The sequence below is a fragment of the Sceloporus undulatus genome, chromosome 5, assembly GCF_019175285.1.
Source record: "Sceloporus undulatus isolate JIND9_A2432 ecotype Alabama chromosome 5, SceUnd_v1.1, whole genome shotgun sequence".
NCBI classification, from domain to species: domain Eukaryota; kingdom Metazoa; phylum Chordata; class Lepidosauria; order Squamata; family Phrynosomatidae; genus Sceloporus; species Sceloporus undulatus.
The window spans coordinates 69,385,578-69,411,189 of record NC_056526.1 but is presented as its reverse complement, the minus strand read 5'-3'; the positions used below and the strand labels follow the sequence as shown (position 1 = coordinate 69,411,189).

The 25,612-nt window shown below is 39.1% G+C and overlaps 1 protein-coding gene across 2 annotated transcripts in view; it reads right to left on the bottom strand.

Annotated features, from left to right (window-relative positions):
• MET (MET proto-oncogene, receptor tyrosine kinase) overlaps positions 1–25,612 on the bottom strand; it is a 120,565-nt gene that overhangs the window by 59,110 nt on the left and 35,843 nt on the right. For both annotated transcript variants that reach the window (XM_042468033.1, XM_042468032.1), the window contains one exon: positions 12,760–12,951. In XM_042468033.1, coding sequence (XP_042323967.1) covers positions 12,760–12,951 — 192 coding nt within the window. The remainder of the gene's footprint in view (positions 1–12,759; positions 12,952–25,612) is intronic.

The window sequence follows — 25,612 nt, the reverse complement described above, 5'->3', positions numbered from 1 at the left end:
GCCCACTGCTATAAAATACCAAAGATTTTTTAAAATCATTCATTCATCATTATTGCCACATATTATTTTGTGACTAAGCAACACTATTAACCCTTATTGTATTTCTAGGATACATCCTCAGAACAATGCTAGAAGCATTTGGTTCTGTTACCATGATTCTGTTCCTTATATAAACTGCCCAGTATCACGATCTAATCTCATTCAAACTGGAATTCACACCAACATGGCACAGTAATCCGAGTGTTGGGCTACGACTCTGGAGACTAGGGTCCAACTCCCCGCTTGGCTATTAAACCCACTAGGTGTTCTTGGGCAGGTCACATGCTCTCAAGTTCAAGGGAAGGCAATAGCAAACCTCCTTTGAAAAAATCTTGCCAAGAACACCCCATGATTGGGGTCGATGGTAAGTCAAAATGACTTGAAGGCACACAACAACAACAACAACATAGTGTGCCCTGGGAATGCACACTAAAGGACTGCATCCCTTTCTGCTGGTAAAATACTGTCAATATCCACTACCACTACCATTCTGAAAGCTCTCAAAGGTTCTGAGCAGTACAACTGGCCCTCTGCTTTTGCAGCTTTGACTTTTACAGATCTGATTATTCGTGTTTTTTATTAATATGCTCGCTCAAGAAATCTCTAAGTTCCTCAGTGCAATTCTATGACCAAATTTTGCCAGATGTTGTGTTGGAAGACCTAGAGACTCCTAGAGAGAACACTTCACTGGCTGCCTATTTGTTTCCGGGCACAGTACAAGGTGTTGGTTATAACCTTTAAAGCCCTACATGGCTTGAGTCCAACCTATTTGAAGGATCGCCTGCTCCCATATAATCCACCCCGCACCCTCAGGTCCTCTGGGAGGAATCTATTGCAGCCTTTAAAAACCAAACTGCTACCTCCCAGAGGGCCTTCTCTGTAATTGCTCCCAAACTATGCAATGGCCTGCCGGACGAGATCCGTCAAATTGCCAGCTTAGACAGCTTCAAAAAAGCTGTCAAGATGGATCTCTTCCAGCAGGCCTTTCCTGAATAAATGTGCCCGGCCACAGAATGACTGCCTCCCCCCTCCCATCGTGTATTAGCCCACCGCTCTGTCCTCGTTGTATTTTTTATTGTGTTTTTAACAGATATTTTAATCGTAACATGTTTAATCCTGTTTTAAGGGGAAGAATTTGGGACATAATTTTGTAAATGTGGGTATTTTAATATGTTGTAAGCTGCTTTGATTGTTTCGTCACAGAAAAGCGGGATAAAAATAAAAGTATTATTATTGTTGTTGTTAAATCTGATCTCCTTTTTTGACAAAATTACCAGCTTGGGAGACAAAGGGAATGTTGTAGATATAATATATCACAATTTCAGTAAGGCCTTTGACAAGATCCCCCATGATATTCTTGCAGACAAGCTGGCAAAATGTGGGCGAGATAATGCAACCGTTAGGTGGATTTGTAATTGGCTGACCGGCTGAACCCAAAGGCTCCTCTTCATCTTGGAGAGAAGTGACCAGTGGGGTGCCACAGGGTTCTGTCCTGGGCCCAGTACTATTCAACATCCTTATCAATGACTTGGTGAAAGAATAGTGGGCATGCTTATCAAATTTGCAGATGACACCAAATCAGGAGGAGGAGTTAATACCTCCGAGGAGAGGATCAAAATTCAAGATGACCTTAGTACAAAGCTGGGTCAAAGCTAACAAAATTATTTTCAGCACAGAGAAATGTAAGGTACTGCACTTAGGCAGAAAAAAATGAAATGCACAGATATAGGATGGGGGACACCTGGCTCAATGAGACTACATGTGAAAGGGATCTAGGAGTACAAGTAGACCACAAGTTGAACCTGAGTCAACAGTGTAATGCAGCAGCTAAAAAGGCTAATGCGATTTTAGGCTGCACCAATAGAAGTATAGTGTCTAGATCAAGGGAAGTAACACTGCCACTCTATTCTGCTTTGGTCGGGTCCCACCTGGAATACTGTGTCCAGTTCTGGGCATCACAATTCAAAAAGGATGTTGACAAGGTGGAATGTGTCCAGAAGAGGACAACCCAAATGGTGAAGGATCTGGAAACCATACCTTATGAGGAAAGAGTTAGGGAGCTGGGTATGTTTAGCTTGGAGAAGAGATGGTTAAGACGTGATATGAAGCCCTGTTTAAGTATTTGCAGGGGTGTCACGTTGAGGATGCAGCAAGCATGTTTTCTGCTGCTCCAGAGACTAGAACACAGAACAATGGAAGCAATCTACAAGAAAAGAAATTCCGCCTCAATATTAGGAGGAACTTCTTGACAGTAAGAGCTGTTCGACAGTGGAACACACTCCCTTGGAATGTGGTAGATCTCCTTTGAAAGTCTTTCAACAGAAGTTGAATGACCAACTGTCGGGGATGCTTTGATTGTGACTTCCTGCATGGCAGGGGTTGGACTGGATGGCCCTTGTGGTCTTTTCCAACTCTGTGACTCTATAAGATATTATCAGATACAGATAAACTAGCAGAGTGGTGAAAGAGTGGAGATTCAAAGTACTGTCAGCAAAGATGATACAAATAAGACCATGCCAAGTTGCTGACCAGATAGTACAAATTTATTCCCTTTTCCTCACAGTAAATTCTATAGGCTAGAGTTTTGGCCAAGCAATATGTACCAACTCTTTTCTGATTAAATGGCCGAATTAGATTTATAATGGTGGTGATAGATGCATTTTGGCACCAAGATATAATCAGAGACAAATGTGAAGTGGCTTTCCACAGCAGCTCAGAATATTTCAGTAACTCCAGTCTATGGAGATGGCAACTACTGAAAACACAAGATCAAGAGATTAATGTCCCATTTATACTGGAAGTGAGTAATCAGCTTGAAGTGCATGGCTGCCAGATAGATTCTTTGCAGCATTTTTTATTACTATCAGTTTCATTACTCAATGTTCTTAACATATAGTCAGAAGTATCAACTATCAGGTAAACTAGCAATAGCAAGTATATTTCTATACCACTTACTGATGTACTAAGCGGTTTACAAAGTGTGAATATTAAGCCTACACTTGTTTCAATAAAAATGCAAGCAGTAACTATTTACCACAGCTGGGATTGGCACTGGCAACACTTAAAACTGTTATTCTATGTGTATCACTTGTAGATATTTTCTACAAAAACAAGAGACCTGCTTGAAATTAAACCAAGTTTTGCCTTGTTGATTCTCTAGCAGGTGTAAGTCATTATCCAGAACAGATATACCCAAAGTCAGTTCTTCTATGTTTCACAGCATATTCTTGTAAAAAGGGCATATACACAGCTCCCTTAAAATAATGTATGTCATTCTAATCCATTGACTATAACATCTACTCTGAACACTTTAACCTATACCAGTTGGGGGGAAAATGTCAGAACTAAGCTTTTCCCTCCAACTCATTTGGTTCCAAGTATTGATTCCATTTAAATGTCTCCACAAGATATACTCCCAACCTATCTATCGCTCAGAACCCCTTGACATCCAGGGAATTAAACTTATCTCATCTGAATTTGCTCACGTTATCTTCAAAGCTCATTTGACTGGCTAAAACCATTCAAATGATGTAAGAAGACCTAAACTATAGCATTCTATAAAACGTAAAATGGCAATTATGTTATTGACATGCACAAAGCTCCACTATCTTTAATGTAGTTATTGTCTATGGAAGGTGTACTTGTACAAACTCTTTCAATTCTACCCCTGTATGAACAAATATTCTTCAAAGCCTGTATGTCACAATTCTTACAGCTGTGGTTGTTCTTGATTTTTATTTCATATCTCAGAACTGGAGTCTGTAAAAGTATACAGTACTGTATTATGCTCCCTTGGAGAGCAAGCATCAATCAAAGCAAGGCATAAAGTGAAAACATTGATTATAACATTTTTAAACTTGCTAGGTTTTGGTCCCCACTGAAGGACCATCCATACGGGCTGCTATACTGAAGGCTCTCAGGTACTTTAGTGCTAAATCAAGAATCAGGTGTGATGTTGCTGCACATTTGCTTCCAGGCTGGACAGCAGTCCATACAGTCCTCCTCATAAACCATTTATGCAACCTGGAGAACTACTTCAAAAAGTTTTGGAGCAATTGCCCCAACAGGTTTCCCATAACAAAATACTGGAATATTGAGGAATACTTCCCAAAAATCCACCTCTGAGATGGAGCGAACCTAGGCACCATTGACAATTTTAACATGGATATGTTTCACAACCTAACATGAACCTTCTTGGAAAAGTAGCATAAAAGATACAATGACTACTTTTCTATACAATATAGAATTGAAAAGCTGTTACAAACAGTTTCATAACCATTTTGTTGAACACAGTGTTACTGTAACCAACAGTTGGGGGGAGGAGTATGTGTTTTTTGCACCTTGGATACAGAAGAATGTCTAGCAAGTGTGCATTATCTAATGATGAGGTGTATTTCCTGGGAAAAGATTAACTTACAATATATTGCCTTTGATTTGGAAAGCTTACAATGACATATAGAGGTGAATGCCATTGCACTGGTGTACAACAAACAGCAAGTTGGTTAATTTTTGCATTATTATGACAGGAAAATATTTAATGTCTGCATTACAGAATTACCCAGAAAATTGCCATACTATTGCTTTGAATATACAAACAGGTAAAAACCTGATTTTTTAAAAAGAAGACCGAACTGTCTCTTTCCACTGATAATGTGACCAAAGCAAGTCTGTACAAGTAGGATGAAATGTAAAAATGAAGACTTCCAAACTAAACCTTCTGCTATGGTTCTAAGACAGGGGTCAGCAACCTACGACCTTGGGACCGGCCCCAGCCCGGTCCTGCCGCCCCCGCCGCAGCTTCCATGCCGCTCCGGGCACCATTCTGAGTTCGGCCCCCCAGTTGTCTGAGGGACAGCAACCCGGCCCCCGGCTCAAAAAGTTTGCCTACCCCAATCTAAGACATTATCGTCATCCTCTAAAAATGACTGGGAGGTAATAGGCAGCTGAAATGGGCTATAATATCCCATTCCTACAACACTTACTAGCCAGTATTGCTTGAATAGTTTTTGTTGGAAAAGTTTTTAATTTTTTTTGTTAAGTTGCTTTTGGAATTGCCTGAATATTATGCTGCACTTCATGGAGAAATTGTGGAAGTCCTTGGGGATTCTACATTGAGTCTATCGTGATGGACACTTTAAAGGAAGTTCAAATGCTTTTGTAGCACTTTAGGCCAAGCATAAGAGACTGACTGGTTTAGAGCTGTAAACTCAAGAGATGCAGCTGTAGCCATTATAGCTGAAAAGACCAGCCCTTCGGGCATTGTAATTCCAGTAAGGTAAGGTGCCCTATGTCCTACAGCCATGGAATCTATAGTGCACAATCCTCTCATAATTCTGTAATACATTTGGGGATTTCTTCTAATCCAGTCAACAAATCTGGGATAGATATTGGATTATCCATGCATAATGATAGTGGATAAATAAGAGAGCAAGGATGAGTGCCATGGGCACACACTCATTCCATGCACCTCCTCTTCTATTTCCCACTTACAAGTTGGGAGCATTTGAACCAAGGGTCAAACAGCAGCCTCAGTTCAATATCCCCTCAGCATAGTGTAAAGATCTGCATTTGGACCTTGCACTATGCTGACCTTTATACAACTTCTTCAACTTACTTTAAATAATGATAATAATAATAATAGTAATAATAATAATATCCCGTGCCTTCCTCCCAGTACAGGGACTCAAGGAAGCTAACAAAATTTAAAACAGCCCAAATTAAAACAATACAAAGCATTAAAAATACAAAGTTTAAAAAACAATTAAACAATTCCAAAACGTTTAAAACATTACATACAGCCCATCCTCGCCTTACGCGGGGGATCCGTTCCGGATCCCTCCGCGTAAGGCGAATTCCGCCTATGCTCGAGCCCCATTGGAAACAATGGGGCTCGTGTGCGGCGGCATGGCGGCGCGGAACAGGCACGCGCGCCCATTCAATTGAATGGGACGCGCCGCCCCTTCCGCCCCGCACGCACACCGTGGCTTGAGCGCATACGCTCAAGTCCGCGTATGGCGCGCCCGTGTATGGCGCGGGCGCACTGTATTCAAAACTCTTTATAAAACTCTTACAGCACCCATGTCAGTGTGAGAAAGCCTAGCGGCATAAAAATGTTTTAATCTGCCACTGAAAGCAAAGCAGCGATGAAGCCAGTTCCAGAGCCTGGGGAGCAGCCACCAAGAAGGCCACCTCACTTGTTCCCACCAAACGTGCCTGAGAAGGTGAGACAGTGAAGTGGGTCTCTCTGGATGATCTCAGTATTCTAGTGGGTTCGTAAAGGGAGATATAGTCCTTCAAACAGCCTGGACCCCAAGCCCTGAAGCCACTTCACACAGACATTTCCAACTTCAATGTAAGCAAGCAGGATTGGAGAAGGTCTGACTACCCTGACATAGCTCGACACACAATGATATCACTAACACTGATATCCTCAGGGGTCTTGTGGAGATCGCAGCACTTCTGTAATAATGGTGTGTTTGGCTTGGGGGACAGGATTATCAGACATTTCTCCCATCCTGCCACTTCACATTGAAAGACAGAATGCCTTTATGATGTGGCTTTGGGCCTTTACAGTACGTCCGGGGCGGGGGCACTTTGAGCACTGCATGGAGTGTATGGGAATATCAACCCCCACAGTGCCCTCAAAATTTGCATCCCTATGTATAAGCAACCTGTAAGCGTGCAGATATTCCTACCTGATTATGGCAAGTGTTAATTAACAAACCAAAATAATAAACCAAAATCTGGATTATGAAGTGTGGATCAATGTCTGGACATCCTTAGTTAGGCTGTGACCAGATTTACTATGATAACTTTGTGACAGTTTAACTACCTGATAATAGGGAGTTTAAAATTAAATTGTCAATTTCAGCGTAAACCAGCATGGATTCTGAAACTCCAATGGACTCTGTCCAGCTTTCACCCATTGGAAATTCATGTTTATATCCATAACATTGTTAGTTGTGACAGCATCATTCTTTCTAACCAAAGAACTACTGAGAAATACCCAATTCACTTTGCATTCAACAGCTGTAGAGACTGTGTTCCTAGTCGCACACCAAAAGGAGTCACAACAGTAAAAAGCAGAAACAGCTGCAAACTCTTTGGAGGGAGAGCAAGAGAAAGGGGGAAAAATTGCAGAGAGCTTGTCATACAGCACTGGGAGGAAATAAAACCATTTTTCTTTTCTTTCTCATGCATGACAGCTGCCTTAGTTAAAATTATTAGCAGCCTGTTTTGTAACATAAACTCAGCAATATTTAATCAACTCTGAAGTCAAGAACATTGAGGGACTAACACTAGGTTTAACACTTTTTGGTATAGCCAAAACAATGATGTATGTAACTGGACTGCAAGTCTTTTAACAGAATAAGTGTATTCCCCCCTTCCTCATACCATTACTGTACTCACTTTTCAAAAATAGACTAAGATTGTTATCAGCAGTCTAGATCTATTACCAAGTCTAATACTTAATTGCCCACAGCACTTGGTGTAGAGCTTATAATCTTCCTTGCAGCTGATAAAGTGATTTGATCTTCAAAATAAAATAAAAGATAGTAATTGAAAAGGATAACTTTTCAGAAGTTCAATGTCTTACATCACCTTATGCAAGCCTTACAAACCAAAATAGTTATCCTCTCTCTCTCTTTCTCTCTCTCTCTCTCTCTCTCTATATATATATATATATATTCCGAATTACCTTTTCTTGTTTCAAACAGAGACAATAGCTCAATTCTGGTAACTTTACTTGATGTTACTGAGACTGCTGAAAATAAACAATAATAAAAAATGGGGGGGGGAGTATTTTTTGAAACCTGACATTCAAAATACTCTGTTTCTTACAGCATCGATATGACCCAATACTTTGGCACAGATTTTGTTAATGAATAAACCAAATGCTGTTTGGACCACTCAAGGTAACAAAAATTACTACCTTTAAAGGAGATTATGGCTACTGTTTCTTGGTGGTTTTTACCTATGCTTTTTAACACTTGTGAAGTAAATGTTCTGCCTGTGATTCCCCCCTCCCTTTTCCCCCCACATGGATTCTAAAAGATAATGCTGTGCTTTTTGTTGCACACAGTGTAAGCAAGGTGGAGAAAAATCCTTATTTTAAACTCCAGCTCCCAGTTTCCCAATCAGCACTCTTCACTGGCCAAGTGCCATGATGGTTGGGAGATGGAATCCAAAACATAAACTTTCCCAGCACAGAAATAACACAGGAATGAGAAGTGCATAGCCTCTGATAAGCTACCCTTCTGCAGCTTCCTTAATCTATAATGAACAACTATCTTTGGTTGACGTGAACAGAGTTGCAGTCAAACGTCTGGAGGACCACACACCCAGTATAACAGGTAAGGCTTCATTAGCAGAATTCCTCGTCATACAACTTTTAAAAGCCTCAGAAAGCCCTGCTAGGAAAGAAGTTGACAATTTTGCTGTTCACTAAAAGATATGTTTAGATAGTAAATGTGAAGTGTCTGAACTTACTGGGGTTCACCTGTTCAGTGTAAATTACCCCAGTGGTAGTTATTTCCACAGAAACAGATGAAGTGGTCACAGTGGTGCAAGCTATGGTCTCCTCTGCAGGTCTGCCTCACAAATTTGCATGATAAAGATGATCAATGCTAATTTGTGTTGCAATCCTCTATGCACATTTACCTGAGAATAATACCACTAAACACCAAAAATCATTGACGAAATATTCAAGACTGTATTTCTCATCTTGTGAACAAGGAGACAATTGTTTCTGATATCTAATGCAGATTAGTGCATTTACAGAAGTAAAATTCCTCCGTCTAAAACTGCTGTCTACCAAATATGCATTTCAGAATACTGTACATAGCTTTGATTTGATCGGACTAATCGTTTCGAACTTGAGTGTTCAGGTACTGAATTTGCACAACTACTGAATTACCCTAAACGAAAACCCACTGGATGACCTTGGGCAAGTCACACTCTCTCAAGCTCAGAGGATGGCAATGGCAAACCCCTCTGAAGAAATTTGCCAAGAAAACCCTGTGATAGGGTCACCTTAGGGTTGTCATAAGTCAGAAAGGTTTTGAAGGCACACAACACATACATAAAGTCAAGCAGTTACATCCCAGAAAAATTAAATTAAATATGTTCCACTAACTGTAGATAACATAGATTACTCTAAAAATTACTGTCTCAGCTGTTGTAAATTAGGGAATTTGATAACAGTTCAAACCATTTCCAAGGCAACTACTTATGAAGCTAAAGGGGTGGAGGGGACACTTCTAATTTAAACTAATATTGTATTCTAAAAATGTCATAACAACAGCCTCCTGAAGTCACAGCATTTCTTCTGCTCTTCTGTCCATTAAAAATGTATCTCAAGGAAAGATACAGTAAGGATGGTTTCAGGTATTGGCTGTTATTAAGCCCTTAAGGAAACTCATATTCTCCTACAGTTGATTGTTTCAGACTTCAGGCTACTTGAATAGGGGAGAAAACCCCACACAAATGAGGGTGAGGAAAGTCTGTGGGTTATTACAATGTGATCTCCAAGATAACTCTGGCCTGCAACTCAATCCAGTGGACGTGAATATTCCTGCTATTGGCACTATGTATTTCAGACAATAGCACTCCTTTTGATCCCTCCAGCTAGCCTTACAAAAGGAAACGTGCTCTGGAAGTATTGTATTAGTTTCTTTAGCATTCCAAATAAAGCGGGGGTGGGGTGGGGGTGAACGCTGAGTGAAAAGATCTGTTTCAAAGCATGAATGAATAATACAACCATTATACAGTCCAAATGTCTAACTATTTGTACTTCTACAGAAAATATCAAACACCCTTTTATGCTAAGTGCAGAAAATTCACAGATGGCTAAAGCAGACCTTACAAGGGGAGGGGAAAAATTAATACTAACATTTTACTTGCAGCCAACTGTATTGTACTGTTTTCACTTCGAATTTATGCAGTCTGAAAATGAGTTTCAACTTTTCTCACCACTGACCCAATTGTTTGCATGAAAAGAAGCTAAACACAAGCCTATGGCTGCCACTATAGAGGACTAAATACAATTAATAATTCCACTTAGAGTAGACCCAATGAATCAATAGACTTACATAGGTATTGACTTCAAGTTCTATTCATTCAGTGGCCCTATTCTATTTAAGGCTTACAACTGGATTTAACTCCAAGGTTTCAGGAAACAAACAGATACTTTTCAATTATTTCATCGTAAAAGAGATTCAACATGATATATTGGTTTGAACATTGGACTACGACTCAGGAGACCAGGAATTCAGAGACATAGTCGTATTAGTCTGTAATATGAGTATGCAAAGGGATATTGTAGCACCTTTGAGACTAACTGTGCAAAAGAAGTTGTAGCGTAGTAGACTTGGGCCAAAAACAGACAGCCCTAAAGGGGTGGTGTTACACCGCCCCATTGTGCACCAGATCGAGGCCTCAGCAACCGCATGCTGCAGCCTCTATCTGGCTATTTCCCAGTGCAAAAAGGAGAGGCAGAAAGTAGTTCCTTTTTGCACTGGGGACAGGGGCCTCTTTCACCACTGCGGCTCTTCTCCGCTCCTGCAGCGTGCAGCAGCTGGTCGCTGTGCCTCAGGAGCATTCCTACACTGCTCACCATCTGAGTGGCCATGTGGCCAGATTGGGGGCGGAGTCAGGTCATGCGGTCACTATGCCCCCATGCAACCTCCAAGCCAGTTCCTATTGTCAGTCTGTTTTGCCCCTTGATCTACTTCCTCAGATTCACCTGACTTGAAGGCACACAACAACAAAAACGAGATTATGGCCTGAATCCTATTGGTTAGATCTAATAAGAACAGACCAGCTGAATAAATTTCTGAATGAGGAGCTGATGTTAATACCTTGGATTCAATAGATCTAATTTAAATGGGAACAGGATTTAGAGTGCCAGTGTGGTGTAGTGGTTTGAGTGTTGGACTATGATTCTGGAGACCAGGCTTCAAATCCCAGCTCAGCCAGGTAAATTCACTGAGTGATGTTGGGCAGGTAACACTCTCTTGGCCTCAGAGGATGGCAATGGCAAACCCTCTCTGAAGAAAACTGCCAAGAAAATCCCATGATAGGTTTGCCTTGGGGTCATCTTAAGTCGGAAACAATTTGAAGGCACACAACAACAAACAATAATCGGTTTTAGGCATGTATCACACGGTATCATTCCATAGTCTATGATATTGTAGCACTTTTGAGACTAACTGTGCAAAATAAGTTGTAGCTTAGTAGACTTGGGCCAAAAACAGATGGCCTAAAGGGGCAGTGTCACACCGCCAGATTAGGGCCATTCAATTAGTTCAAAATATGGCAGCCAGATTGGTAGCCGGAAAATCTAGAGGCGAGCACATAACACCTAGCTTAAAATCTCTCCATTGGCTGCCTAGTAGTTTCCGGGCACAGTACAAGGTGTTGGTAATAACCTTTAAAGCCCTTCATGGCTTGGGTCCAGCATATTTGCGGAAGCGCCTTCCTCCATGTAATCCATCTCACACACTCTGGTCCTCCGGGAACAACTTACTGCAGCCAAAGAAGACCAAACTGGCTGCGGTTACCCAGAGGGCCTTCTCATCTGCTGCTCCTAAATTATGGAAGGATCTGCTGGAACAGATCTGACATATCATCACTCTTGACGTCTTTAAAAATGATGTCAAGTCGGATCTCTTCCAGCAGGCCTTCCCTGACTGACCTTCCCGCTATATTGATATGGATTACCCTTGACAGCTCCAAGATGTCTCACTTTAATTAGGTTTATTTTAATTAATTTTAACTGTATTTAATAATATTGTCATTCTAGTTTTAAAATAGGTGTATAAGGGGATTATGTAATTTTTAATTATGTATGTATTATGTATTGTATTTATCTGTTTTTTGTAACCTGCCTAGATCCTTCTGGAGAGGCGGGATATAAATAAAACTATTTCTTCTTACTATTATTATTTCTATGGTCTAAAAATGTGGATTTCCTGTTTCACATTATATAAAATAGATAATTTGGGGTCCCTGTTGTTGTTGTTGTGTGTCTTCAAGTCGTTTCCAACTTATGGTTACCCTAAGGTGAAACTATCATGGGTTTTTCTAAAGGCTGAGAGTATATGACTTGTCCAAGGTCACTCAGTGGGTTTCCATGACTCAATGGGGATTCAAACCCAGATCCAAAACTACACTAAGCTGGCGTACCCAAAAAATAGAACTTTTTCTTCTAATACAGACCAAGTAAATTACAGGAACTTCTTGGCACTTCTGAATTGCTGGCACTGATGAGGTTGCAATCTATCACATGAGGCTGTTTTATGGCCCAACAACGAAGGCAGAAGCTCTGGCTGCTGAGTTGAATAGATGATAAGCCGGGAGATAACAGTACAGGCAGAATAATGTCATCACCCTGAGTCAAACAAATTGCCAACTATAAACTGAGCACAGACGACCTACATAAGAGAATAGCATAAACATGCATAACTACAGCATCAGAAACAGTAGAAAATTTATACCCAGAAACCCACTGTGTGTTAACAGTCACCCAGGCATCTTCAATTAAACAGTTTCATATACCAGGACTAGGAAATACTCCTAGAAAAGTTGAAGATCCTCAAAAAGTCAGAGTAGATAATACTGGACTAGATGGACCAATGATCTCATTTACTGTTAAGATAGTAGGAAGCCAATCTAATCATGGAAGGAAATCACAATGTCAAAAATTGTAGCATTATTTACCTGCATGAAGCGGCCTTCAGACGTCCCAAGATTTGCTATAGTAAGATGCCCTTTTGTGAAGACAGATATGGATGTTAACAAAACTGTGTTGAACTGCTCTGAAAATAAGTCAATCCGTTGCAAGGCTGTTGTGACCTCCACCCGATACTCCTCATCTTGTGCTCCACAATAGGTAGTGTTTCTTGAAAAAGTCTGAAAAAATTAAATGTCTATCAGTAAATCACACAGGAGCAACCAAAGGGGTGACAGGAAACTTGAGAGGAAATCGGGAACAGTACAGACACTATGAAAGATAGTGTACGTGCATTTTACAGAAGACATCATCTTTATAGTTACAAGGCTTGTTAATTTATGTATTGCTATTCTGGCAATAAATGGCACTCAAAGAGTACAGCTAGTAGCCTTAACTACCAAAATGCTAAAAAAAAAACCCAACCCTACATAGTTTTCTTAGGGTAGAATCTTTTCTAATTTTTGAATAATCTCTCATTTTGTACAAAACAAACTGGCATATAGCTAGTCACCCCTCCAAGTACGCAGACTTGAAATCCAAGGACTTGAAAATCTGCAGAGGGGCGACCGCTATTAACCTTAATGGGGTGCTGGGTGCACACCCTGCATGCACGTGCCCCATTCAAGCCTATGGGGTTTGAATATGAGTGAGATTTGGAACTCATGGGGAGTCTGGAATGGATCCCCCATGAGTTGCATGGGGCAACTGTACTTTGCAACAGATTTTAAGTAAGCAGCAGGCTATGCAATAGGACATGTGAACTTAAACAATCAGATTTTTAAATATATCTTTAGACTCTTGATCAGAGAAGTCTGCAAAGGACAGATAAAATCATACAATTAATGCTTGCTTTTAAAAATGAAAACATGTTTATTTGCATACCCTGAATTCTTTCAGATCAAATAAAAATGCCTAAAGAACCATATATTGTCTATTTTATTTCAAATAACTACTGCATACTGGTTTATGGAGGCTATTACAGTGGACCCTTGTTATACACTGGGGTTTGGTTCTAAGATCCCCCGTGGATAACAAAATCCGTGAATGCTCAAGTCCCATTAAATATAATGACATAGCAAAATGGTGTCCCTTATTAAAAAATGGAAAATGAAGGTTTGATATATGAAATTCATACTTTTTTTAACATTTCCAAACCATGGATGCTTGAATCTGTGCATAAAAAATCCGTGTATAAGAAGGGCCAACTATATGTTCTAGCTTCCCAAGTCTTAAATTTGTGTATATAGTGCGCCTGTGTTATACGGAGTGGCTTTCAACATATGCTGAAAGCCACTTCAGAAGAAAGGTGAGTGCCCCCAGGAAGGGATAATGGTGTGTGCACCATGGTGCGCGTGCACTGTTGCACCATCAAGTTCACGAGCCCCATTCATTTAAATGAGGCTTGAGCATACACGAAATTCCCCTTATGCGGGGTGGGGTCTGGAATAAATCCCCAGGTAAGGGAAGGGCGGACTGTACTGTATCAATAAAAGCATTTTAATGTCCTCTTTGTACTGTCCATTTTACTTTATTTACATGAAGCTCAGAGTGTTCAGGGGGGTTACTAACAAACAAAAGAAAAAGTAAAATCAGATCACTTTAATGAGGTTATTTGTTTATTTATGAATATTTCAAGTTCCTTTCAATTTCAAATGTACACTTGCCAATGATGTTGTATATTTTTATAGCTACAGTACTGTCGTTATAGATTACATGCTCATTTTTAATCCTCCAATTCAATAACAAATAATACGTTTATTTCTTTCTGGGAAATTATTCCTAAAACATATACACTGCAAGTTAGTCTTTAGGAAGTGAACACGGTCATGTTGCACTGAAAATTCAATGGTAATCTATTAACTGAGAATTCAGTTACCATTGATGCTTCGTCTTCTAGTTTGACCATTTAGGTCAATAAGCAATTTAATACTGGAATGCAGATGTGATCTGCTTCTATTCTAGAATAAGAAATAGAGCAGTATACAATGAGAACAGCAGAGTACAAAAATAAATACTATGATCATTTTTCTTGTTCATTAACTTTAGGGGTTTCTTTAAAAAATTAAGGCAGATTATGGTATGACCGACTGCTTACTCCAGCCTTCTATAACAGACCTTTAAGAAGTAAGCCAAAGTAAGAATAGGAATGGTGTCATTTACAGTTGAAATCAAGTTTTTAAAATGTTAATGTCCCTCAAACCTTGTGTCAGCTTGTCACAGCTCAAGGTGACATCATAAAATCATGACATAAGTGATAAAAAGCTATCAGACTGTTGATTGCATTTGTCAATAGGTATGCTTAGCAGAAAGTAATTACATCCAAAAGGAACAAAACTAAAAACCGGAAGAAAATAAAATAAAATAGAACACTGAAATGGAAAAGTATAGCAATTGTGGCAGAAGGCCAGGAAGGCCCACTGCTTTTCAAAAGTTCTGCTTGTCCATAATACTGGCTGGAGAGGAAGAATTCACGTTTGCAGATCTGCATATACCTCACATCTTGCCTCACTTGAGCTTATAGCATTCACACACAAAAGGATCTGCAGGGTGCTTATGTTTTAACATTTAAATGAGATACCTGGTATGTTCAATGGCACATGCATACATGGGAACAAGAGAGAGGGCTTTTCAGTGGCTGCTCCCAAGCTTTGGAATTCCCTCCTTACATGGGTGGGTCCGGAACGGATCCCTGGCATAAAGGATGGGCGCACTGTAATCTATTTTAACTCATAACTGTTTTAACTTTTAAAATGATTTAATTGTTATTTTTTAAATTGTACAGTAGCCCCTCCCAATTCATGGGGAATCTGTTCCAGACCCCCTTGCTAAAATGGCATATATTCAAGTCCCATAGAAAACAATGTGGGAGCGCATCAACATTTTATTAATGGGTGCTTGTCCTGCCTGCGAAGAGCAAGACCACGGATTCCAAGTCTGTGAAAAGGGAGGGACAACTGTATTGTTTTAAATCTGTTGTTCATCACCTTGAGAAAGGCAGGATATAAGAAAATAAAAATAAAATAAAATAATAATTTCTCTCAGCACTGTACTTAAAATGACTTCATTTTCTTAACAAAAAAGATTTTAAAAGGTGCTGTTTATAACTCCAAGCAGCCTCATGCAATAGGACATGAAACATCCATTTCTTGTAATGGTTTAGTGCAATTCTGAGACTTACAAGTTATTTTCATGAAGAATCTTCATAATTACCCTATAATAATCACATTTATTATTTGAATGGATAAGAGCCTTAAACATTTATTTTACAGAACAATGCTGCCTCTAAAGATTAAGCCAGGGATGGGGGACCTTGTTGGTGGACAACAACTCCCATCATAGGCTGTAGTGACCAGGGCTCACGGGAGCTTTAGTCTAACAAGATCAGGAAGGTCACAGGTGCCCTATGTCTGCCTTAAGCTATTCATTTGTATGACAATATCAAAAATACCATTACTGCTGGATTAAATGTCCACAAATCTGGTACAAATTCCAGTGACAAATCTCACAAATATGGCAGTTCAGGAAGGATCCTACTGGTATGTGTCTTGTTATTACTTCTTCCTTCTGTGTACATAAATGAAAGTACAAAGTCTATCTGTGACTCATTCAGAATAAATTTTTTGGTCTGATGTAGGTCCGAATTGGAATGTAATGAGATAACACATAATTTTTTAATCCATGTCCAAACTGGACATGAAATCACATTGTATTATGCTTGCTCATACAATAATTTGTGGCTAACTGGAACTTAGCTTGCATCTAAATTTTTTTAACGATACAAGGCTTCAAGTAAAAAACGTAGAAAATCCTTAGAAAATTAATCTGTTTCTACATAAATGCATCTAGAACTTCTTCTAAACAGTTTAAAGCACTGCTTTAACTTCACAGCTTCACTGTGAAGCAAGTTGGAAAAAATTATTATTAATATTAATGAAGTGATGTCAAACCATTCTACAGAAGTACCTATGATAATTTACACAAAATCAGTACTCTATAAAATAAGATTTTAAAAAACTTTAAGCCAACCAACTGGCCAAGCAAACACATTTCTTTGCTTCAGACAACTTGGTATATAGCTGAATGAAGATTTGAACTTTGGTTTTTCATATGTAAATGCAATAATAGCGGTATATAAATAAAACATATTATTATTATTATTAATAGAGTAATCAGAGCACACTAGCTCTCTAACCTAGACTAGTAAGAATCACTACTGTGTGTAATATAAACACATTTCAGGTTTCTTGTGATGTCTTTTCACAGCAGAAGCAAAACTCTATCTTAAGTATCTGCTAAATATTTTATAACGACAACTAAATGACATAGTAAGATTTGTACTGTACAAGGAGAGGAATTTTAACTATTCAGCCTAAAGCATAAACTGGAAAACAGATGTATTATCTGGGACTATACATTACTCAGGAAGAGGCTCTATAAAATCTTCAATTAAGCATACTGTTTATAGATACCTGTAATGCATTATAAATATAAACATTAAAAATTAAATAAATTTAATAATTTCATGGTGGCATGATTCTAATAGTAAGAAGTACATTGTAGAAGCAAGATACACTTAGAGATACAGTTTGCCCTCTGTATCCATGGATTCTTTATCCACGGATTTAAGCATCCAGATTGAAAATACTCAGCCAATTTATATAAGGGGCAGTATGTTACTATGCCATTGTATTTAACAGGACTTGAGCATCCATGGTTTTTGGTGCCCATGGAGGGTCCTGAAACAAAACCCAGGGGATACCAAGGGCCCACTGTAGTACCTTCAATCAAAATAAATTATCAGTTAAGATGAACATTTTCTAGCAAATTTCTAACAAAATGGGGCAATTTTAATCAAAAATTGACTCAAAACACCTGGGTCAACTCTTATTCAAAAAAGAAAGAAAGAAAGGAAGAAAGAACTATCTTCCTTGTCTGTGTAAAGTGGTGAAAGGTGAGAGCTTAGTCTGTCTCAGGAGCACCCAAAAGAAGTACAGTACCATATTCCTCTACTCTCTCCATTGCAATACCACTTCTGACTTTTTTGAATCCTTGGGTGGAGGTGGCAACTCTTTGGAACTTCCCTGAAAAGAGTACCAAGGGGAATTGGGCTCTGAAGGATCTGAATTTGAGTATGTTGGTCAGCGTTTCAGGGTTAAAATCTGGATAAATTTTCACATTAAAGTTAAAAGCTATAATCACTGCTAACATAGTTGCCATTTTCTTTGCTTTACCTTTGCAGCACAGTGGGACACATGTGGGAACAGTCACCAAGCATGCTTCTGGAATGCCCAAATAAAAAGCAGTGAGGGAAGCTGAAAGTAGCAATCCAACAACATCTGGAGAGCAACACATTCCTTATCTCTTTCCCAAGTTACATTAACAGTATCCTAACTCTGCCTACAGCTTAACAGAAATTCAGATTGTCGGCATATCAGAATTTATTTTATATTGTGCAATTTTATCATTTTCCATGATAGCTTGATGTAAATCTATTGTATTTATACATGACAAAGATATTTAGAAACCTCATCTGATAATGTATTAATTACATTGATATCCTAAACTTTGCCCAAAAAGGTTGGGGCAGCATCTCTCTCTCACTCTACTTTCAGTTATCAAAACCTGATAATTAAGCAGAGATTTGAACCTATGTCACCCTGATTACAGTCTGATACTTTAACAACTGTATCATGGAGGTTTTCAATGTTTGTGTGTAAAAAATCTCGGATGTTTAAGATGAGATGACTCCAAGTCAGGGGTGGGGTCTTGTGACCTTGAAGACGTTGTTGGACTACAAACCCTGATGGTCATAAACAAAGTAGCCACTGGTGAGGATTGAAAAGAGTTGCAATACAACATCTGGAGAGTCAGAAGCTGCCCACATCTGCTTCAAGTCAAAAGGAACCTGGAAACCGCCACTCCCGATTCTAGCAGACACTTAATCATCACAAAATATTACCCTGAACACACTCATATCAATAGAAGTAACTGGTTAACATATAAGAGAAATAGAAATAATACAAAGCATCAGCTAAAAATTTACATTTCCAGAAACCAGTAACAATGGGGGAAGCAATTATGCCAGTGCTGCATTACGTAAGGTACAAAGAGACAAATGTTGATGTAATTAGCTAATACAAATTAAAAACATTGCACATTTTCTTTTAAAAGATCATCCGTAGTATTATTCACTTTTGATATTGATTACCAGTACATCAGTTCTTGTAATTTAGTTAGTGCATTAGCACTAAGTAAATAGTATTGATCCAGTTAAACATATAATGCACCCATACAACCTTTTATTTTGCCCATTGCCTTTGAATTTAGTTTTAGGACACAGCACACTGATTACCAAAAAGCAAAAATGTCCTAGGTAGTGAAAAAAACAAAATGTAAAATGACACAGGTATGCCACTATTCCTGTGCAAAGGCATGTCTTGGAATGAATAAATGAGTCTATCAGTTTAAAACTACTGTAATCCTCTTATAAAATATTTAATTTGTAGTTGAGACATTAACTTATAGCTTAGACAAATGTTCTTTGGTTCAAATAGTCCAGATAGCTGTGGTTCAATATGCTGTTCAATGCTAAGTCAGTGAATAGTAAAACAACCACTATTCGGAACTTGATCCTCCATGAACATACGGCCCTCAGCTTATATTATAGAGACATGTTTGGATGAGGCAAGGGCATTAATCCCTCTCAACTTGGTCCACCAAGATAGTATCAGCTTTTCCTATCTGAAGGTTTGCCATCTGCAGACTGGAGCATCCATGGTTGGCCGCGCCCCATTTTCAATGGTGGCACATGCACATGGCCATGCCAATGCAGCTACACATACATGGAACTGCCATTGAGAAGAACGACACTTGAGGTCCTGCGGAATTTGCCATATGTGTGTGTGTGTGTCCCAGATGGAACCTCCATGGTTATGAAGGGCTGACTGAACTTTGTGCAGCACAAGCATGACCTAAAGATTGGGGAGAGGTAGTGACTGTCAATCAAGATTCTACTGTGGGTAGACAGAAAAGAATAGGGATTCTGTTGGTGTATTCAAATATTGGTGCATGTGTGGCCCCCAGATCTCTTATGTCCTTCACCCCAGAATACAGTATACCTATCTATACATGCTTATCATCTTTCCGCCACCAAGCAATACCATCCATGCAGGATATCAATTTAATACAGATCTTCCCAAAGCAACCCCACACTATAAAAAATGTGATACAAATACCTAGCTTCCTGCTGGATTCCACAAAATCACCCATCTGTTTCCCTCAGAAGCCAACCAGATGCCTATAGAAGCACTCTCTAGCTTGCATTTTTCAATACTGACTTACATACTGAAGATAATTTAAAGCCATTACCAGCCACATTTATCCTTACCTAGATGTGAGCGCTATTTTGTTCAATGGAACTCACTCCCAAGTAAGTGGAAGAGATTAAATCTAATTGTTAGTCCCAAATAAAGTAAATGCATTGAATCAAAGGAACTTATGTAAGCGTTGCCTTCCCAACTTCACACTGAATCAATTAATGAGTATGCACTTAATGGAAATAGCAACTTTGTGTTCACTTAGCATTGAAATGAAGGTCTAAAGTAGTGGTTCTCAACCTGTGGGTCGGGACCCCTTTGGGGGTCGAATGACCCTTTCATGAGGGTCGCCTAAGACCATTGGAAAACACCTATTTAATTACAGTTACGAAGTAGCAATGAAAATAATTTCACGGGTTTGGGTCACCACAACATGAGGAACTGTATTAAAGGGTCACGGCATTAGGAAGGTTGGGAACCACTGGTCTAAAGAATGGGTTGCAAAAAAGCCAGAAGGGGGTAAAACCTTAGCTTGCTTCAACATTGCTTTCCCCTGAAATATATTTTGTAGACGAAATGAGTGCACTGTGAATTTATAATGAATTCTGGAAACATACTTCTTGTTCTTCACAATGAAACATGCATGATGTACATATACAAGTATGTATGGAAGTGTGCAATACCATTGTATTCCCCACTGCCATGTATAGATGTGAGAGCTGGACAGTGAAGAAGCCTGACAGAAAGAAAACTGACTCATTTGAAGTGGTGTTGGAGAAAAGTACTGAGAATATCATAGACAGCCAAGAAGACAAACAAATGGACTCTAGAACAGATCAGAACTGGACTCGCTCTGAAAGCCAAGAGTTGAGGCTGCAATACTTTGTTCACATCATGAGGAAAAATGGATAATCAGAAAAGATGCCAGGAAAGAGAGGGAGACCACATGCCAGATGGATAGACTCGATGAGGGAGGACATAGTTCTGGAACTTCAGGACATGAGAAGAGTGGTTGAGGACACCACAGGGTTGATACAAGTCAAAGTTGACTCAAGGGCGGTTAACAACAAATGCAAATGTGAGTGTGTTGTGGGCATACATTTAAAAAAAGTGAGAAAAGGAAGGCAGACACAAGGATTCAATTACAATCTTAAGCTTTTAAACCTCTCCGTACTGGATAAGAACAAATTTATTATCAGGCTTAAAAGTTGAGATACTGAAGTATTATGCACTTTTGTATACCACTGGCAAAGGTTTTAATAAAAAAACTTTACAAAGAAAAAATATTGAGCACATTCCTACTTGTAACACACTATTTCTTTAAGGCAAAAACCTGCTCAAAACAACTCACACCAACTACTTATGATCAGACAATCTGATATTTTCAATCCTGCCAAAAAATTGTAATAAAAAAAGAGATTATAGTTACAGAGCCTTGAAGGAGTTATTTGTCTCTATTTATTTTATTAAATATTACTAGACGTTTGCCGAGGACAACAGATCAATAAAGGTCTTTGCGGTTTCCTGATGGAAGGTTGCAATTATTTTCTCCCATTACAAAATAAGCATAACTCAATTTCTCTCATCTATCATCTTTGTAAAGAAATATCACTGTGTGTTTATTTCACTGTCTCTCTTGATTTCATTTTAGGGGGCCTCTTTGCTTTCATTTCACACTCTTAAATCTTTTCTTTCCCCCATTTGCATCTTCATTTGACAGTAATAGTGACCAGTTTATCATGTCATGGCAGAGTGATAGAGTGAGGGAAAGAGACAGTAAAATAAAAATTGTTTTTATTAGCTTTCTTGAGATTGAGATGTTAAATATTTTTCTAACTACACCTTAGTTTCTTGAAGAAGAATAAACAATATTCCAACTCAAAGTTGGCTGTCTGGTGATTTTAACTGTTTAAGATGTTTAATTTTGTATCCAGTGTGTGTGTGTGGTGTGTGTGTATGTAAGAGAGAGCAAACTTTGCTGGAAATGACTAAAATTGGGTCTGTGCCCAGTCTATTTTATTCAGTTTCCCCACCATGTGGTTAAAAAAAATACCAGAGAAATGATTCAGAGGCTTTCAGTATTATTTGCTAACTATCTTTTAGTTTCAGTGAAACTACTCTAAAGCCTCACACACACATCAACCCCAGGTACTTTGTTGCTGTTAACATGCCAGCAAGTCAACTTCAATTTATGGGAATCCTATGAATGAGAGACCTTCAAGACACAAACAGGCCTGCACATATCTTGCAAAATCAGGGCCATGGCTTCCTTGATTGAGTCTATCCATCTGCACTGTGGTCTTCCGCTTTTCCTACTGCCTTCCACCTTTCTAAGCACTATTGTTTCTAGTCTTCTCAAGGTACATCCAAAGTACAACATTCTCAGTTTAGTCATCTTGGCTTCTAGGGAGAATTCAGCCTTGATTAGCTCTAGATCTCATTTATTTGTCTTTTTGGCCATTCAGTGTGTCCAGGTACTATGTTGTTCTTTTTGCTCTTCCTGTGTGAGTTAAATTAAGACCTGCCACAAGTGAAAAATTCATGAAGACATCAAGAAACCTCATTTAAACTAAGGGGTACTGAGCTGAAACTGATGGGGATTATTCCCAGTGCTATAGATTCTGCACTTATGAGATGTAAAGGTTTAAAACAGGGGTAGAAATATATGGCCCTCCCAATGCTGGTAGATTGTAAATCTCACCATTGTTGATTTGGGCTTCTGGGCTTGGGCTTCAACATCTGGAAGGCAGCATGATTCCCACTGCTGGTTTACACCAATGAGACAAAATGAACTGCAATTAAGATTTCACATTTCAATTTGTAAGGCAATATTGTTTAGTTGTAGCATATGTTATGAACCTTTTTACTGCAGTATAATGTACAGTGGGCCCTTCTAATCTGCTGGAGTTTGGTTCCAGGACCCCCATGGATACCAAAATTTGTACCATTAGATACAATGGCATAGTAAAATGGTGTCTCTTATATAAAATGGCAAAACCAATATATAAAAATTTCGAATTTATACTTTATTTGAATATTTTCAAGCCACGAATGCTTGAATCCAAGGATAAAGAATCTATGGATTCTGAGGGCCAATCGTATTATAAACCGATATGTTGTTATTGGAGGTAATGTTCAACCCAATAGACTAAGAGGGGAGCTGGCCCTGCACTAAGAAATGGGAAATTCTTTTACAATACTTGGGGAAAAGATAAGAACAGCTAGAAGTGACCTTCCTAGATTCAGTAGAAGACTAGATGTATAGCAGAAGCAAAGAGCTGTTGCCCATTTTGAGGCAATCAACATACTAAATTAGATCCAGAAACAAATCAGAAACTAGTGAAGAAATGAAGAATGTCCACTCGACCAACTCTCTGGCACGTGTACTCTCATCATGCATAACTTCTGCACGCTCATGTAAAGGAAACTCCTTGGACAGCACATTACAATAGCTGAACCTTGGAACAGGTATAGATATTTCTTCACTTAAATGAGCAAAAAGTAGGAGGGGAAATTTAATAATAATAATAATAATAATAATAATAAGAAGAAGAAGAAGAAGAAGAAAATGAATAAAACTTTTATTTCTATACCGCTTTTCCTACAGATCAAAGTGGTTTACAGTCATTAAAAACTCTATGATCCATGTCATAGTACAATCTATTATACATTCCAAGAGTACAATTAAAAATTAAAAACATATATAACAACAATTGGGCATCAGAGCATCATGAGCTTATTCCTATCTTAACCCTACTATCAAACTTAGTTTGATCAAAATTAAAATAATGATAAATACTTCACATTGCAAGAATGGAATCTGTAGTTTATCAGTTCACTTACAATTCTCCCTGTGACAAATGCAGAATTTCTGAAAAAATACAAACGTGTTTCACTTTGCCACATATAAAATAAATAATAAAAATAAAACTTTATTTTATATCCCGCTTTTTGTTACCACAATCAAAGTGGTGTACAACCTTTAAAAAATACAATATATACAATTTCTACCCACCTTTCCTTAAAAAAGGATTAAATATATCAACTACAGTCGACTCTTGATATTCACAGGGGTTAGGGGCACAGGACCTCCCCCCCGCCTGAAAGTCAAAATTTGCAAATAAACCAGGGGGCAAGAGCAGTGCACTCATATACGCCTCCATCTCCCTTCTGAAGCCTCAAAGAGTAGACTCTAGCAAGCTCTCTGGGGTCCTGGAAGGGCAGGGGAGCGCGCATTCGCGGCTCTCTCCTTCCCTTCCAAGGCTTCAGGGTTATTTGGAGTTAGGAAAGAAGGTGTGTTCGTTTTCCCCAAACCTCTTCCCAAGGCATGAGAGCTGTCTTCCCCAAGGCAGCTCCCTGTCCTGGAAAATTGTGGGGGGTTATTTTCCCCAAACCCTTTCCTAAGGGAAGAGAGCTGCTTGGGGAAAAAGGCAGCTCTTCATCTTGGAAAGTAGGGGGATTGGTGATTTTTCTCCCCAGGGGAAAAGTCCAGGAGGGATGAGGAGGAATGCATATGCAGCAGCCTTGACCTCGTGAACAATCAAAACAGTGAGTGTCAAAGCTGCAAATGTCGAGGGATGACTGTATTGTCATATAATCCATGGCATAGTGTTCTGACTGACCAGTAATACTTTGAATACCTCAGTTTATCCCTACAGTTGTAATGACTAGTCACCAACAGCAATCAGGTACAGAAACACACTTTAATCTCTCTCATTTCATTTATCCCATTCTAAGTAGCTGGAGAGCCTGAGGGTTTATCTTCTTTGCTATTATTCTACATCTTAAATCAAGGGTGGGCAACTGCAGCCAGAGCAGGATTGTGTTCACCCATTCAGCAATGAGAGAAGTGAAACTTTCACCTCTCCTGTTTTAGGTAACTGTTCCCGGAGAGCCAGTGGTTTATCTCCCTAGGCATTATTCTATTATTTAAATCAGACGCGAACAACTTCAGCCAGAGCAGGGGCTAATATTCACCTCTGAATATTGAAGGAGGGTTATATTAACTATATTCAAGTGAAAGTCAAATCTGGATATCACTTTTGGTTGCAGTATCTAGGCTTCCTTGGGCCACTTCTAGATTGAATCTGAGAGTCTGAGCAGATCTGGTAGTCTGTAGGAATGTAATTCAATGTTTTGGGCGGTGTTTTATGTGTGTGGTTTGAGGGAGTGTTAGGGGCTGCAAAAATAAATTGGGGCTAAAACCAGTCCTTATTTCTTATGCTTCCCCACTCCTAGTTTAAGGTATACACTATCCCTAAGTTCAGTAGACTCTGTAAGAATATTCCCCAAAGGAACTTTACTGAAGGCCAACTGGACTGTGTAGACTCCACATTCCTTATTCATCTAGGCTCAAGTTCTGCTACCAGATGTCAACACAGAATATTAAACCTGCAGAAGTCTTTATAGACCCTAATCCCAGTTATCTTTGTTTCCTATCATTCTACCTTGTGATTTTCCTCCCCATGGGAAGAGGTTATTGCAAATCCACAGTACAATAAGGGGTATTATTATACTTTGAGTT